General features: G+C 43.0%; 1 protein-coding gene and 1 long non-coding RNA gene across 2 annotated transcripts in view; one reads left to right on the forward strand and one right to left on the reverse strand.

Annotated features, from left to right (window-relative positions):
- The window catches only part of LOC147014322 (uncharacterized), a 32,305-nt gene extending 17,714 nt beyond the window's left edge, over positions 1-14,591 (forward strand). Inside the window, exon 2 of the long non-coding RNA XR_015050732.1 lies at positions 11,835-14,591. This is a non-coding gene — a long non-coding RNA (uncharacterized LOC147014322). The remainder of the gene's footprint in view (positions 1-11,834) is intronic.
- LOC147014323 (death-associated protein 1 homolog) overlaps positions 1-18,553 on the reverse strand; it is a 22,355-nt gene continuing 3,802 nt past the window's right edge. The window contains exons 2-4 of the mRNA XM_085852237.1: positions 12,474-12,573; positions 6,295-6,337; positions 1-1,647 (exon numbers count right to left, since the gene is read on the reverse strand). Of these exons, the coding sequence (XP_085708363.1) occupies positions 1,528-1,647; positions 6,295-6,337; positions 12,474-12,573 (263 nt within the window). The 3' untranslated portion in view covers positions 1-1,527. The remainder of the gene's footprint in view (positions 1,648-6,294; positions 6,338-12,473; positions 12,574-18,553) is intronic.

The following is an 18,553-nucleotide window of genomic DNA, read 5'->3' on the forward strand; positions in this document are numbered from 1 at the left end:
TCAAAATAACACTGCGTTTGTATTGAAATTCCAAACATCATCAAGGGGTTCAATCCCCCATTCCACTTATATCAAATCTCAGGCTCGTCCTCACTGATGGCTTTGTGATCGATTGGAAAGCCACAAGCACATAGGCCAGGAAGAGCTTCGGACTATTTCCACATTCATCCATCAATTACATGATTCGATCAAAATAAATGATTACTTTGGCAATCAATATTTGCACATGAATCTGTGTGCTTTTAGACGACATCATCGTTTTTCTATTCGTAACACTGACGCCATGACTGTGATTACTTACATTTGATGGCGTTAACTAACAGTTCCAGGATACAGAATGATCTCTGTTTCGACATGACAAATCTAAGAAAACAATTAATGCTGGCACAATCTGAAACATTAAAAATGTGCATCTGTGATGCAATGATTATGTCACTTTATGGCACCGTATGTCTCGCATATGATTTATTTGCATCCACAATAAGGATCGCGATGGGACAAAAATACCAGGTGAACACACCGAGCCCATACTGGTGTTATGACCAGCATTTTGTATTGCATTATCTGATGAACCCCTGTTATGCTTATTCGCTTTGTGCTTGATCTCTGATAGTCTCAGTCTCAGTCTCAGTCTCAGTCTCAGTCTCAGTCTCAGTCTCAGTCTCAGTCTCAGTCTCAGTCTCTCTCTCTCTCTCTCTCTCTCTCTCTCTCTCTCTCTCCCTCTCTCTCTCTCTCTCTCTCTCTCTCTCTCTCTCTCTCTCTCTCTCTCTCTCTCTCTCTCTCTCTCTCTCTCTCTCTCTCTCTCTCTCTCTCTCTCTCTCTCTCTCTCTAAGATGTTATGACTTGCACACTGAATTTCTCAAAAGGATTAAAAAGAAAGATATCACCAAAACATGGAAATTAAGTTCACATGTTGCCTTGCCAAACATCAGAGGCTCAGACATCATTTTTTTTTTTTAATATGATCAGCAAAGTTATGCTTCAAAACTAAAGAATCACTGGATGCTACAACTTCCAAATGTCATAAAGCTTATCGAAGAAGCTGAAGCTTCCTATCGGTGTGGCAGAAGCCCAAGGCTGAGAGGCCCAGGAAGCCAAGCCAAGCTTAAGAGCCTGTTCTACCTCTGGAAAGCAAATGGTGTGTCATGATAGCCATGCTCACCCAAAAGCTGAAATGCTGGAATACTCTCATCATTTATAGGACAACCAACCAATAGGCGAATATTAAAAAGGTTGGCCATTTTTAATCAGTTTCTGGTAAATCCAGGCTAGCGGTGACCAGGATGTGGACTTTAAAATAAATCACTTTTAGAGGTGGCTTGATGCTGCCTGCAGATCCAACCAGGTACTCACCAGGACCCAATTGCAGCACAAATAAAGTACGTTGAAATGGTTGTTCTCCAGGAGGGGAAATGAAAACTTGCAACTGCTTTGAGTGTGGGGGAATAAAGGGTGATGGTATGTGTGAGGGTCAGGTGAGATGAAAACGATGGCAGTGTTGAAGGTTGGAGGCAGGAGGCAAGGCGATCACTTGCGTGGCTGATGTATCGGCATCTTTTGTTGGGTAATGCTGTAATGTTTCTCTGTTTTGGGGAGGGGTTTTTGATGCGCAACTTGGGCAGCCTGAGGAGTGAAATCTTTATCTCCCTAAAGTGGGTGGGAAGGTGGGCAACAAAAGGGAAAGCTCAATTCTTTATCAGCAATAAACATTCAATACGTTATTAGAAATGCAATTGATGGCCATCTTATTAAGCATGGAAGTGGGAAGAAAATGTGAAAAATAAGAGGCAGGGGGAGGAGGGTAGAGAAGAAGGGAATGTATTGTAACAGGAACTGCCAAGCATTGGAGGCCTTAGATTGAATCGAGACTGAAACAAAATTAACAACACAGCGTTCAAATGATCGTTAATATTTTTACTCTCTGATTTGGCTGTGGGTACGCAAGAGGATCGACTCAAGAACCAAAAGAAAATAGGCATCAGTGAAAGAACAAACAGGTTTAATGAACAATAAATATGGATGGGAGAATCAACGATATGAGACGAGAGAACAAGTTTATCTCGAAACACAAACAGACTAGGAAACTTAAAACTTATACTTAAACAAACAGACACTCATGGGAGAATAGGACAACAAAGAAGATGAATAAAATGGGGATGATGTTTCTGTCATGGCAACAGAGCAGAGAGCTTGTGAGTCAACAGTTCTCGTCGGGGGAATCCCTTGGTGAGACAAACTCCATGCGATTGGGACATTTTGTACAGCTTTCAAAACGTTTTTGGATTCTCTCTTCTGGCTGCACATCCCAAACCGGTCCAGGCAACTGTCTCTCTCAGCACCAACTCGTGGAGCTGTCACACACTGGTGATTGGTTGGTAGCCGAACTGTCTTGCCTTGATTAGAGGGGCAGATGTCAGGCAAGCATCCTTGAAAAAGATTAGACAGTGTTCCCTGGGCTATTCAAATTTTGTGCCCCGATTGGTCTGCCACACAGACCTCCCACGCCCCTCGATAGGTAGCGCCTTGGCATTTGAAATGGTGAGGCTGTGTGAGGTGAGGTGAGGCTGAGTCTTTGGGCCTCTCACTCTCTCACCGCAGGCAGGTCGGTGGTCTTTCTATCTTCCACCGTCTCTTCTCCAGTCTCCCCCCCCTGCTCTGTCTGCGATATGCCCCCCTCCCATATTTCCTCAGGGCACTCAAAGTCGACCAGCAACCCCCTTCTGGTAAAACTACCAAAATCACGAATCACTGCTCATCTTCACTCTTTCATTCCTCTTTTTTTTCCCCGCCTTTGGAATAAACTGCCTCACTCTGTTCAATCCCATTCTTCCCTCCAGGTCTTCAAAACAGCTGTTCACCACCATCTCTCATCGTCCCCCATCCAAAACCACGATCTTTTCTACCCCCGCTAATCCACCCCAAACCCACCTCCTTCAAATTCCCTGATTTCTTTCCCGAAAGCTCCATGTCATGTAAGTTCTTGAAAGTCCCTGCGGTGCCCATCTTGTATACCCCGTGTTCCCCGCCACATCCCTCTCCCTTCCACAGATCTCCTGATGTCTCTGTTCCCTAATGTTTTGTTCTTCCTTCTCCCGCCCCTCTTGTTTCCTGCCCCCCTTGTTGTGCATTGTGCATTAGCTCTCATACGAGCCTCGACAATGGAGTAAAAAAAAAAAAAAACTTTCTTAACAATCCTCATGAGGAAGTTCATTCATTCAAACTCCTGGGTCACCTGTGGAACCAACTTCCACATTCTCTTCAATCTCATTCCTCCCTCCAGGTCATCAAGACAGCTTTTCACCACCATCAGATCATCCCCAATCCAAAACCATGATATTTTCTACCCTCGTTAACCCTACCCCATAAGCTCACCCCAATCCCTCCTCCTTACAAATGCCCAGTTTTCCCTCCTGGGAGTTTCCTTCCGTATCCATCTTGTCCACCCTATGCATCCTCCAGTAGTCTAGTGCCCCTCATTCCTCCCCACATCCATTGTTTGTTCAACTCTGCTTTTGGTATTTTCCCCCTCTCTCAATTGCTTCTTTTGTCCTGTTGTGTCCTGATCCGTTCAGTGTACTAATTCTAGCTCATCATGAGCCTCGATTATGCAGACAAAAAAAAGGTGTCTTGTTCTTCCACAAAAGGTCTTCCACAGGTCACCACAATCTTAAAAAAATAGGTCAAGGACACAAATCAAATATCAGGTGCACACCTTCAATGCAGGTACACTATTATGATGCAAGGACATCTTAGAAGGCCAAGTGGTCTTTGAGATTCCACATTGGTAAAATTGAGCGATGACAAAAAACACGCTTTTAAAAAAAATCAAACTGTCATTTGACCTTGACTGCATTAATTTTTTCAGAACACCATTTGACCTTGATATTTAACTCGGTGGGGTGGGGGGGGGATGATGTAAATTAAGCGTAAATACACCTTAATCTAGGCTATCCAGAGAGGGCAATTTCGGTCTAATCAGACAAATCTTCGTTATAGTGAAAATATTAATGTCTATAATTGGATCATGACCTTACAATTAGGTCAATGTCAAAATATGTCAACCACACATACTTTGTTTTCCCATTATTGATGCAAAATTTAATTCCAAAAGTCATTGGCATACATTGGCAGAAAAAGGGATAAAATTCCAAATGATGATTTAGTACCTATAGGGGTCTAAGAAACTCTGGGGTACCATTTAAAATTGGAGCATTAATTGTAGAAACTAGAACGGGCACTCGGTAGAGCGCATACCTTCGCCGCCGCAACTTTTTTCCGGGCACATTTGAAAAACGTCATTTTAAAACGTCCATGACGTCACAACCGTCAGTCCGATTGACGTCAAATTTGGTGTGTAACCTCCTTGAAGGCAGTCCAACAAAATGGAATGATAAACACTGAAAAATTAAAAAGTTGAAAAATGACGTCATCTTTTGATGTCATTTTGACGCACTTCCGGGGACGTCACGTCCAATCGGGGACTACCATTCTGAAAGCTTGTAGTTCACTGAACGTTTTAACGTTGGTTTCATGTCAATAGCTCTATTAGATCTGAAGCTATGCCTACAAGTATATTTTGACCTTGAGTGTGACCTTGACCTTGACTACAGAGTTAATTGGCAAAACCTGTACATCAATAAACAGATATTTTGGTTCTGATCCTAATGCCTGGATTTGGGAGACTGTGCTCTATAAATTATATAGATATTTGAATGTAAAATATCAGGACATTTTAGCCACAATTGAAAAACGTCATGTTCAAATATCAATGACGTCATAACGGTCAGTCCGATTGAAGTCAAATTTGGTGTGTGACGTCCTTAAGGTAAGTCCTACAAAACGGTATGATCAAAACTGATGAGATTGAAATTTTACGTCATCTTGTGACGTCATTTAGACTCACTTCCGATGACGTTACGTCAAATCTGACATTACATATCCGAAAGGTATCTCGTCATGGAACAATATGGCGGTGGTTGCATGTCGATAGCTGTATTATGAAGGAAGTTATGCTCAAAAGAGTGTTTTTGACCTTTTCATGACCTTGACCTTTGACCCGATCGCTCCCAAAATCTAATCAAATCATCCTTGGATACTCACGAATCATCCCACCAAATTTCATGCAATTCGGTTTAATACTTTCTGAGTTATGCGAATAACAAACAAACACACATATTCACAAATAAATAAATACACAGCGACCAAAACAACCTTTCGCAGAATGCGAAGGTAACAAACCGTACAACAGCTATAAGCCTCCCCCTATCCTATAGGGGGAGGTTTAACAAAAACATAAGAAAATAATTGGTGAAAGAATAGATATGTAAAAGTGAAATTTCCTCAGGATCAGAGGGATGACAAGGGGCTATAATCAGTCTCTGGCATTGCTAATTGGGGATGTGACACAATAGTGAATCTGAACATATAATAGGAAATATCTCAATGAGTTAATTAAACTATCAATTCCTCTAGACCCTTGAGCTGATATGAGGCCATTTCCCATACAGTATGTTATATTGAAAGGGTGATGTAAAATTATCACCTTTTCTCCAATTATAATGAACCTCATAGATTTAATAATAATTACCTCCGCCACCGAAGGTGGATGGAGGTTATGTTTTCACCCAAATCTGTTTGTCTGTTTTTGTGTGAGCAGCATTGAGAGTGATTCTTCACTATTGCGAGATATATATATATATATATATATATATATATATATATATATATATATATATATATATATATATATATATATATATATATATATATATATATATATATATATATATATATATATATATATATATATATATATATATATATATATATATATATATCATGATAGTTCAAAAAGTGGATGGATTATGAAAAAACTTGGTGGATGAGTTGGGTAGGTGACAAGAACAAGCCGATTAGATTTTGTTTCAGGTCCGGATCCAGATCTGGCCTATCAGTGGGATAAAAAAAAACTTAAACTGTTCAGCCTGGTGGGGGCATGTGCTCTACCGAGTGCCATTCTAGTTCACTAATCTGAATGCAAATGCTCAGCGAAATATGTTTTTGTTTTGTTTTTGTATACACTGTCGAGGCTCGTATGAGAGCTAAAACAAACCCTCATATAGCCCTGCATGTGAAACACCAAGTTGGTAAGCAAGCTCATCGCAATTGACAGCAATCATAGTTCCATGATATTATTATACAATGAATGAACATGGACATGTAATATAACTCATTTCTCTTTCAGAAATAAAAAACACAAACAAACAAGAATCTCTCATTGCTGCTTTACTTTACCTTTGTCACTACCCCAGACACCACCATAGGCAACTTTGGTGGACTGCAGACACGTTGAGGGGGGGGGGGGGGGGGAAAGGCCAAAGAGACGATATTAGAGTTCTTTCCCGAAGATAATTTCCATTTTTCTTTTATACTGAACCCCTTCCACTTTTGCTAGCACAAAATTATGTTCGAAGGAAAACTTTTAAAATTTATCCAATTTAATTAACCTCCATAATTTACGAACATTGCGAGTTTGTCTTCATGTAGCTCTTTAATCATCACTTTTCAAGTTATATTATTACTCAAGGCTGCAAGTAACGGGTGCTTTATTCACTCGCAACTCTCAAGTCATAATATCATGATGACAATGATGTAATAGTGCAGAGCCAGAGCAACGACTATTCATCTTCACATCTTAAACAAATGTCAAGCATAATACAACTTGGTCTTAGTTACACTTCTCAGAAATGCATCTGAGTGGAATGACCATTTGCTGTAATAACAGCAGGGAACAAGAGATTGACTTACCATAAACAAGCCATCCCATTCTTTACAATTTCCACTGTCTTTAATGCTCCCAATTATTCCCACATTCTTGTGGGGTCAGCTAGGGAACGTTTTGGTCCAAATAGTTCGCAAACCTCCTGACCAGGTCTGACGTCGACTGGAGGTGGCAGGAATTTAGAACATTTCGGATGCCAGCGATACTCTTCATGAAAGACACCGTGGGATATTTAACGTCCACCAACATCGTGGAAGACGGGTCATCTAGCTTAACGTGTTACTGATGGATGGCACACTCATTGATTTATCGCCCTGCATGCGAAACACCAGGATGACAGTTCATAGCTGGACATACATTTCATAGCTGGACATTAAAAACAAACTCAGCAACTCAAAGGTGAGTAAACATAACTCTAAACGACCCTGCCAGCCCTGAGCGAGCCATCCTCATGAGGGGATGTTCATCAGGTTATCCGATTTGCTTGTGTTCAGATATCATTGTTTATAATCCAAATTAATACTGCCTTCTTACTAGAGTAAAGGTAGATGGTGTACAAGTGTTATAGGGTGGCGTGGGAGGGGGGGGTGAATGTCAAAGCATAATATCAAGGTTTGCTTGTCTTCCAACAGTGGCTTTTATTGTTAGCCAAAGAGAGCAGAGGTAACAATATTGTTTTGTTCTCTGAATACAATGCTTTTCTTAACTAAAGGAGTTTGAAAAAAATTGAAAATGCAGAAAGAAACATTTGATAAATCAGGTGTTGCTTTAACATGTTACCACCGTTGTGGTGTCAACATCATTGAATCCGAGTGTAGAGTTCCTTCCTATAATGCAATAGGACCGACATACCTTCTCCCTGATCATTTCTAACGATCTGAATGTGCTCTTCTGTCATCGCACTGGTATATCAACTCAGGCCCAATCTGAATACTCATTTTTACTCTCATGTCAATTTTATTTATTTTTATGCAGAAGGAACACATTATGCAGTAAAGTGCGGGTTGGAAGAGCCTTTCCTGTTTTTAATTTTTTTTTCATGTACCATATTCTTCACAGAGCATTGGTGCTGCTGAAGCAGTTTCTTGGCTCGGGTTATACTGGGTGGTATGCCATTGCCTTCCCAGCGTTGTTTGTCCGTAGTCCATCCTTTTATAATGCTGAGCATTGAGCAAAGAAGCAGCACGTACTATTTTTTAAAGTTTTTGGGATGACTCGGACATGGTTTGACCCCCGACCTCCCAGACTCATAGAGGATGATCTAACCATATTTTGAGAGAAAAAAGGTGTTAAAATATGACCGTTTTTACAGCCATTTTTCCCTGCTGTGCAGGGGTTTGGCTTTTTGTGAGGCAATGTTTTATGGCCGGATGCCCTTCCTGACGCCAACCCTGGTCGCCTCTTACGACACACAGGGATATGGTACACCTATTCTAACCGGGGCATACACCGGGACCAGTACACTGGCACTCATTTCGCCGACCTCGGAAGGATGACAGGCTGAGTCAACCCCCTGGTGTTAATTCATCAGCCAACGGGGCTTGAACTCAGGACACTGGGATCCCAAGCTGCCACCCTAACCACTAAGCCAACATCAGGCTTCATGATTACTCACTGTCCGTGCATCCGACGTACTGTAAACGGTGAATATGTTAAAATGATCATGTTTAATTAAAGAAACAAAAATGAATTGTATTTTACAATATTAATGAATGAAATTTCAATTTTTAATGTGACACCTTTTTCATGCAAAATAGGAGATATCTGTTTTGGAATGCTTTCCTACAATTAAGCTTGGCATTGGCTTAGCAGTTATGGGTCCTGAGTTTGAGCCCTGTTGGCCACTAAATTAACACCAGATGGGGTTGATTCAGCCTGTCATCCTTCCGAGGTTGGTGAAATGAGTACCAGCGTGCTGGCAACAGGGCACTGCATCAAAGGCAAAGCTATATCCTGAACCGATAATGCAAACAGCAGCCACAGGCTGCACATGAGAGAGTGTGTGTGCGTGCGTGCATGCGTATGTGTTCCTGCAATTTCTGGAGAAATTTCATTGGGAAGTTGTTGCAAGCATTCTGCAATGTTTCCCACAATTTGTCTTTTGGTTTGGGTCAGCTCAGGTCAGGTATGGGAGAATGCGATGGAGCAGCGCGTCGCTGCGTACACTTTCTGCCGGTACTCCAGGGGCCTCCATCTGACCATCCCCCAGGCAGATGCCGGGCCCATCCCCATCTCCTTGAGATGCCGATCAACCTGCTGCAACCACGAGGCACGTGGTTGGCCCGTTGGCCTCCTCCACTCAGAAGGCTCCCTCGCTGAGAGAATCTGGTGAGCAGGATCAGCGTCAGGAAAATGAGCCACATGTCCAGACAGCCGCAGCTGACACTCACGGACGATGCAGGTAACAAATCTCATTTGAGTCTCTCTCAGCAACCGCTCATGAGACACAAAGTCCAACAAGCAAAAGCCAATAATTCTTCGAAGAGACCTGGTACCAAAGGAATTAAGTCTCCATCTCAGATCCCTGGTCAAAGACCAAGTCTCACATCCACAGAGTAAGACTGGAAGTACCAATGACCTGAAGACTCGGACTTTCGTCCTCCCGCACAGGTACCGACAGCACACAGGCACAGTGAATCCATGACTCCCCAGGCCCGACACTGATGTCTATTGACCTCTGGCTCACAGCCAGCAGAGACATGAATATCACTGCCAAGGTAAGTGAATCAACATCCTCACCACAAACAGGTACAGACAGGATAACAGCATCGAAGATGTCACTGAAAGCCTGGATCTTCGTTTTGACCCAGGAAACCAGTAATCCCAGTGGCTCAGACTCCTCATTCAGCAGGGTTTTGGATGGTAGGATAAGGGAAAGCAAAATGTCTCTGTAAATAGGTATTGTGTAGCACCATTACAAGTCACGGTGAGAGAGTAAGGGTATTACAAGTCTCCACCGTTTACAGTACGTCGGATGCACGGACAGTGAGTAAATCGCAATTTAATTCCTGTCCCCACGTTTTCAAGTGAAGTGAGGTGTTTTGAATTATAAGCAGTAGGTATGTTTTTGTTTCATGCACGTAACCAGGGTTTTATTTATTTATTATTATTTTGCTGATACAAAGCTTACCAGTTGCCTATAGAGGAGGAGGAGAGGAGATTGGAGGAGATTCGGACCATACTCTGTGCAGAGCGTTGGTGCTGCTTAGGCCTAAGTCACATTTGCTCTATGGCGGCCGTACGCCCTCTGAATTGACAAAAACGTGCGGTGGCCGCAGAGTTTCTGCGGTGGCCTCAGGTTGGCCCTACGCAGTTTGGCGATCTTTTACAGGCCGTAAGGTCGCCGTGGAATTATAACGCGGAGTTATAACTTTTTTCATTTCTACGTTCGCCGTAGCAATTCGACAATCCGAAACAAAAAAACTGGTAAAAAAAAAATTAACCCACTCGTTACCGTCCGTCTGGCCGCACGTTCGCCTTAGGGCCCCCTGCGGTCCCCTTGCAGGCACCTTGAGGCTGCCTTGCATCTGCCTTGAAAATTCTATGGCTGCCGCAGGGCCCCCTTAAGGTTATCGTGCGACATCAAATCAAAGACCGTACGGCAACCCCACATTTTCGGTCTCCACAATTTCTAAGACCTAAGGCCTAAGTCACATTTGCTCTACGGCGAGGATACGGCGGCCGTACGTCCTCTGAATTGACAGAAACGTGCGGCGGCCACAGAGTTTCTGCGGTGGCCTCAGGGTGGCCCTACGCCGTTTGGCTATATTTTACAGGTCATAAGGTCGCCATGCAATTATAACGCGGAGTTATAACTTTTTTCATTTCTACGTTCGCCATAGCAATTCGACAAGCCAAAACAAAAAAACTGGTAAAAATAAAATAAAATAAAAAACCCACTTGTTACCGTCCGTTTGGCCACACGTTCGCCTTAGGGCCCCCCTGCAGTCCCCCTGCAGTCGCCTTGCGGGCACCTTGCGTCTGCCTTAAATTCTATGGCCGCCGCAGGAAGGCCCTAAGGTCACCGTGCGACATCAAATCAAAGACCGTACGGCAACCCCACGTTTTCGGTCTCCACAATTTATAAATATGGTGTGCGGCTCCCCGAAAAATAAAAACATATGTGACTGCTACATTGTGTGACCGTGGAAATACTGCGGCTGCCGTATAATTGCTAGTGGCCGTAGATTTTGGAGACCCCACGGCCGCCGTGGCAAATGTGACTTAGGCCTAAATACGCCGTGCAGCTCCCCGAAAAATAAAAACATATGTGACTGCTACATTGTGTTACCTTGGAAATACTGCGGCTGCTGTATAATTGCTAGTGGCCATAGATTTTGAAGACCTCACGGCCGCCGTGGAAAATGTGACTTTGGCCTTAAGCAGTCTTCTTGGCTCCTGGGCACAATCCTGGATGGGTCGCCACTCCGACACAGGATACCAGCATGCTGGCACTCATTTTTGCCGATCTCAGAAGGATGACAGGCAGAGTTAACCCCACCTGGTATTAATTCAACATCAGAGTGGGATTTGAACTCAGGACCCTAGGATCCAAAGCCCACCACCCTAACCATTAAGCCAACATCAGGCATAGTTGCCTATACACCACCCCCAAATAAACGTATGCGTCAGGAGAACGTGTTGCGTGCTTGGAACAAGATCGGGGTACTCTGCTGGTGTACATGAATACATATATACCGATGTTTGTGTGATTGTGTGCGAGTTTGTTTGTCGTGCTACTCCTTCTACAGTTCTGGGCCGATTACATCCAGACTTGCTACATAGGATCAGTATGACCCCAGTTAGTGCATAGGGGTGTTTTTTATTGACTGGTAGTCTTGGGGAGAGATGGGGGAAGAATATAAATGCTCTATGTAAATGTGTATCGTGTAGCGCCACTCCAGGTGGGGGAGGGTATTACAAGTCACCACCATTTACAGTGCAGTTTTCCTGTCCCCATGTTTTTCAATGCTGTGACATATTTTGAATTATAAGCAGTCGGTATGTTTTTGCTTCATGAATATAACTCGGGCTTTTTTTATTTTATTTTCAGGAACGATCGAGGCAGCTGTCAGTTGCCGATTGCACGAGCCAAATAAAGGTTTGTGTCAGAAGAACGTGTTGCATGCTTGGAAGAAGATCGCCCAAATGGCGGGAACTCCGCCAGTACACAGTAAACCCCTGACATTCGCAGGGGATATGTTCCTGAAAACTGCCGTGAATCTCGAATATGCGGATGTCAGGACATTGTTTCAATGGGAAAAAGGGGGGTTAGGTCACGGGGGGGGGGGGGGTTGCAGTGAGCTGTGTTGAAGGCCTTCAAACTTTCTCACCGTGAGCTATGTTGAAGATAAGCGATTGACGGATGTAACATGAAGCATTTCATATTTGCGTGGTGGTGCGAAAAGCAATTAACTTCAGCAGCATATGAGCGATCGCATGTCCTTTTGTACTCGTGACTGTTTCTAAAGCAATTGGTTTTTTTTTTTGTATGAATCGGGTGTGCTTCAGAAAGGTTATGGTTTTTCATTTTTTTTATATACATGGTCTAGGCTTGTGGAGGAGCTCGGACACAGAAAATATCAGGACTTAGATAATGTTGAGCAAATTATTAACATGAAAAGATAGACTAAAAATTCATTAATTTATCTCCTTTGACAATATTGTCTCTCCCGAATGTTGTGCATCTTACGCTTCCGTTACGTATTCCTCATCATCACTGGAAGGAGTTGGTGGAGCAGGTGGAACGCTGGGAACGTGTTTCTGCACAATGCGTTTCCCACCAGCCTTCACTGCGCACACACCAAACGGATGGGAATCAGGTTGTCCTCCACGGCAAATCAGCTTAACAGTGCATCATTATACAGGATGAAAGAAGAGGTGTCTCAGCAATATCACTTTCCAAACTCCAATCATTCCAAGTAAACACAGAAAATGGATGGGTCATACTTTTAATTTACTGAGCTAAGGTGGATTGTACTCGATACCCGATACCCAACACACATTTTTTCAAGTTTGAAAAGTGAACCAAAATTAAGGTTTCAAAAACTCACAATTATTAGTTCGGATCATTATCAGTTTTTTTTCCTCAACTTTTTAAATGATGCATCTTGTCCTAATCTGACAAGATGCATCATTAAGTAGCAAATGCAACTCCGGCATACCTCCCAGTAATTTATGTGGAAGCAGCCATGTTGTGTCCACGAATGGCAGAAATACACACCTCATCATTTCATCGCTTACTGTTTACAAAACAGTTTACAAGACTTATAATCAGGGTCGACTTGACAATTCAGAATAGATGTATTCCAGAGATCAATTAAATTACTTTGCATTCAAATGCAACATCTTTTGTTTTCTGCAGATGACTCCACAGTATGTACACATTCCACAGACAGCAGTTTTACTCTGCTGATATGGAATTGAGTAAATGCTGGTCTGACAAATGGAACATGTCTTTCAATCCTAACCAATCTCACTATCAATCTGTCACTCTGGAGGGATTGTCAAACAAAACCACCTATTCATTTTAACTCAGTCACTAAAATAGCTGGTCTCTTGAACTTCCAGGAATCAACATCAGCCATGACCACTCATGGGCTGACCATAAAGTGAAGCTAACCTCCAAAGCAACCCACAGACTGGGCCTCATCTGTTGTTCCAAATTATTCCTTGAAAAATGAGAACTACTCAGCCGAAGAGACCTTTGTCGGTAGCTCAATGTGGGTACTTCTCTGTTTGATGGATCCGCTTCATAGCCGTCTCCTGTAATCTAAGGTATCTAAAACTCCACACATTGAGGCTTGCCTCTGCCAATTTCAACCATATAACCTTCCCCTAGTTCTTCCAGAACGCACACATTCTTCCAGTAACTCGCTCCTAATTAAACTCCATAAATCTATGTTTACCACCACCTCCACTCTTGTTCCATTTTTTTCTCCCGTTTGTGGAACTGCAAGGTTGGTTTGTTCCTTTTCTGTTTCATTCCCACCTTCCCCTTCTTGTTTGTGTTGTGTTTCAGCCTATGTGCAGTTTATTTACCCCCATATGTCCTTCTCCCCTCCCCTTGATCTCACTCTGAACTCTACTCTACCGTTGGTGTTTCCCCATTACATTCTGCTCTAGCTCTTCCATGAGCCTCGATCATGTAAACCAAAAAAAACCTCTTCCCACCGTAGCCTCAGCAATCATTGTACCAACATCTCCTGTTATCACCCATCCCTTCCCATCATCTTTTCGACCCCCATTACCCCTACCCACCCCAACCCTATGTTACAGGTTAGTTTCCCCCTTCCTCTATTTCTGTTATTCCATCCCTTTGCAGGTGACTCTAAAATGAGTCCCATTTTCAATATGTGGACTTTTTAAACTCTGTCACTTCACTCTTCATGAACCAAGATTTTATGTCCAAAAAATATTTCCCACTCGATTCAGAGCGTTAAATTACTCACATGACAATGACGGACATATCTCATAAATATATTATTTATGTATCTCATGGTGGGTGATGGTGGAAGAGGTATAGTGTTAGGAGAATGCTTGTGCACCTAAAATTTGATACAGAATGTATTGTTTAATAGACATGACTGCAGTATTTGTTGAGATGAAATGTTTAATCAAAAAGTTGATTTGTGCAAAATGGGAATGGATTGTAATGTTGAGGTCTTTAACCTGTGCATATTTGCCCTCATCTTTAACTTGAAGTTGGACCACCTCCATGCACATGCACAATGGACTGAAAGTTTGAAAAGTGATTTTTTTTGTTGGAAGCATTGGATGTTGTCACAAGTAAATGCTGCACTTTCAGAGATTCACATCATTCACTCGAGAATTGAAAATGGCAATGGTGTTCCATCAGATATTTTGTAGCCCCAGGATCTTTATATACCTTCCTTTACAGCAGCGAGTCTGTAAAAAAGGTTTTCAGAAATAACCATTTTCTGACATCGGCCTATTTTTGAAAATCTTCACACTGTATTGGAATGGAGCTGTTTAAGCCGATGACACTTCCTGCGTGACCTTATGTGTTGATGGCAAATATTGGAGGTGGGGCTAAGGGGAGGCGGAAGGGAGGGGTGGGACTTCCAATAACCTCGATGTACTGGAGAGGTAAATGGGTGGGACAAGTTTCAGACATTGAGATTGGCACCACCGCCATCTTCCACCATTTTCTGCCATCTTCTGCCAACAGGAAAGTCATAAGGTGAACAATGTTTCTCTTAGATCCTCATAATGCTGATCTTCGCAAATATAAACTGCACCGATCAATTGGTCATTGGTAATCACAAAACCTTACCAATCCTCTCAACTGAGCAACACACTGGTTTAACATTGTGTTCATGGAGTCGCAAGATGGTGGCCAGTCAACCGATTATTTCTACTATAAACAGCTACTATTGCTCAGCCAAAATTGGTCCACTCACTTAGTCCTCTTTGCTTGGAGCTCAGTGAAGACTTCTCAAGGAAACAAATGGTAATCACATAAACAACATGACAGAACAGAGATACACAGGACCAGAAATGCGACAGCCATAAAAAAATGAATCCTTTTATGGGGTTTTGGGTCTTTGTGCACAGTATTTTTTCTTTAACTTTTAATGAGGTTGGGATTCTTAAAACGTCTGAAAATATTCAGAAAAGGGTTAGTACAGTTGTGGCTAAAATATTGGCACCGTTGCACATTTTTCAAATAACTCACAATTTTCTCCAAAAATAAGTTGAAATTGACAAAAGTATTTCTTCTCCACAAGTCTTTATTTCACTGTTAATTTTACAGAACCTTCGTTTTTTATTCAAAACTTAATATATCCTTTTAAATCAGAAAATAAAAAGAAATGGCATTGATAAAATTATTGACACCCAAGACTTAGTATTTGGTAGCACAGGAATTGGACAAAATAACTGCAGTCAAGCACTTCCTATAGTCACGAATGAGCTTCCCACACATCTCTACGGGCAGTTTAACCCACTCTTCTTGTGCAAACTGCTCCAGTTCTCCCAGATTTGAAGGGTGCCTTCTCCCAACTGCTGTTTTCAGATCTCCCTACAGGTGTTCAATAGGATTGAGATCTGGACTCATTGCTGGCCACTTCAGAACAGTCCAGCATTTTGTCTTGAACCATTCCTGGGTGCTTTTTGAAGTGTGTTTGGGGTCATTGTCCTGCTGCAAGACCCATGACCTTCGAGGGAGTCCCAGCTTTCTGACACTGGGTTGAATATTGTGCTCCAAAATACCTTGGTAATCTCCTGATTTCATGATGCCATGCACACGTTCAAGATACCCAGTGCTAGAGGCAGCACAGAAACCCCAAAACATCACTGAACCTCCTCCATGTTTGACTATAGGGAAGGTGTTCTTTTCTTTGAAATCTTCATTTTGTGTTCTGTAAACATAGAGATGATGTGCTTTTCCAAAAAGCTCGAATTTGGTCTCATCTGTCCACAGGACATTCTCCCAGAAGAATTTTGGCTTGTTCCGGTGTGTTTTGGCAAACTCCAGTCGGGTTTTCTTATATCTCTCTCAGCAGTGGGGTCCTCTTGGGTCTCCTACCATAGAACCCCCTTTCATCAAGTTGGCAATGGATGGTGTGAGTGGAAACTGTCGTACCTTGTGTCTGAAGGTCAGCTTGAATCTGTTTGGCAGTTGATCGAGGTGCTTTCTCCACCATTCAAACAATCCTTCGCTGCAATCTTGGTCAAGTTTCTCTTGCAGCCACGTCCAGGGAGCTTGACTGCAGTGCCATGGGCCTTAAACTTCCTGATAACATTACGTACGGTGGATACAGGAACATCAATGTCTCTGGAGATGGACTTGAAGCCTTGAGATTGTCCAGGCTTGACTACAATCTTGTGTCTGACCTCCTCAGGCAATTCTCTGGCTTTCTTTCTTTTGTTCATGCTCATTGTGGTACACAGTGACACAAAACAGCAGAATGACTCCTTTTCTGTTTTATTTATTTTTTACTGTTTACCGGATTTCATCTGCATAGGCTGTGGCGAGGTCTGTTCTGGGTCAGTCGAAATATAAAAGCTCAACAGGCCAAAATCCTTCATTGTTCAATAACCAGTCATGATCTTTCTTGGGTAAACCACATTTCAAAGTTGGCCTCCAAAGCAAGCCTCCAAAGGGCATCCTCCGTCGTACAAAGTCCTGCCTTGGTATACCTGAACTTCGACACACCAACAAGGCCTTCATCCGCAGCTTGATTGAGTACTGCTTCCCCCTCCGGGCTGGTTGACCTGCCTCACATCTTGCTCAGCTTGACATCATGGAAACCAAGGCCTTCAAGAGCATTGGAATCTCCCACAGTGAAGCTCAAGTTAAGTCTATGGACCTATCACTCCCCCATCACAGACATGTTGGTCTCTCTGTCATCTTCCACCTACTTTCTGGTATTGCACCCTCTGCTCTTTCTGTGCTTCATCCCCCAAGGTTTCTGCAGGGCACACACTGTTCATCATCAACCCCCTTCCAGTGAAAACTACCCAAGTCCAGGATCACTTCCCACCTCCACTCATTCACTTCTCTTCTTTTTTTCTCCTGCCTGTGGAACCAACTTCCACATTCTCTTCAATCTCACTCTTCCCTCCAAGTCTTCAAGACAGCCATTTACCACCATCTTAGATCACCCCCAATCCAAAACCATGATCTTTTCTACCCTTGCAAACTCCACCCAACCCCAACTTCCAGTTTTCCCTCCTGAGAGTTTCCTTCTCTATCCATCTTATCCATCCCTTGCATCCTCTCCTGCCCCTCATTCCTCCCCACACCCATTGTTTGTCCAAGTCTGTCTCAATCTTAGACTTCAACTCTGTTGATGATGTTTCCCCCCTCTCTCAACTGTTCCTTTTATCCTGTTACACCCTGATCCGTTTAAGTGTACTCGTACTAGCTCTTCCACAAGCCACAACTATGTATACAAAAAATCCTGCCCGATGTTGACCTTTGATCACTGTGAAATTGAAGAGAACACCAACAATTGTGTCTACCTGCTTTAGTCTCCAGGTGGTGTGGTGAGTTATTTTTTGTGCCAAGTCTTGTTTGCATTGGTTATATATTGTTATGTTTGTGGAGTAGATGGAGGAATTTCATAGAAAAGGTAGGATTGTATAGTATAGCATGGTCCGTGGACGAGTAGGAGACATCTCGACGTAATGTAAGCAGGGAAACTGTGAGCTTAAGTTGTGACATGTCACCACACGGGGGGTGGGGGTTGTGCTGTGTTAACGAGGTAGGGTCTAAGGCTAGTTCTCCCAGTATGTGATTGCCCCCGTGATCTTTTCCTACGTTTTTGCATTTACAAAGCCAGCCATAAAAAGACCACGTTTTACAACAACAACAACAACAACAAAAACAACAATTACAATAACGGCCAACCGGCTGCTGATGGAGTCCGAACACAATCTGCAGGCTAAACCCCACCCCCAAAAATGGTAACCGGCAGGCCACACCCCAGAGGTTCACGATTGGTCGGTGTAACATCAGAGGGAGAATAATCGAGTGTGGAGACAGCGGTCAGAAGATATAGGACCTCTCTGGCTTCTCCTCGAGACGATCAAGAAGGCAGCGATTCTCGTTGTTCGTGCTGGTGTGAATTTGTTCACGAACTGAAATAAGATGCTAGCCATTGACTGTTCGACTGGGTCATGAAGTTTGTCGGTTTCTGAGGAGAAGAGAAGGAGAAGAAGAGCGCGTTTCTTGGCCTTATCTCGGAGCCTCAGCAATCGTCCCGTTGTATATTCAAGGAGAAAGGCGGTGCCCCTTTGGTGTGA

This window comes from Eptatretus burgeri, chromosome 13 (assembly GCF_056783735.1).
Source record: "Eptatretus burgeri isolate ZD-2024b chromosome 13, Ebu_testis_v1, whole genome shotgun sequence".
NCBI lineage: Eukaryota > Metazoa > Chordata > Myxini > Myxiniformes > Myxinidae > Eptatretus > Eptatretus burgeri.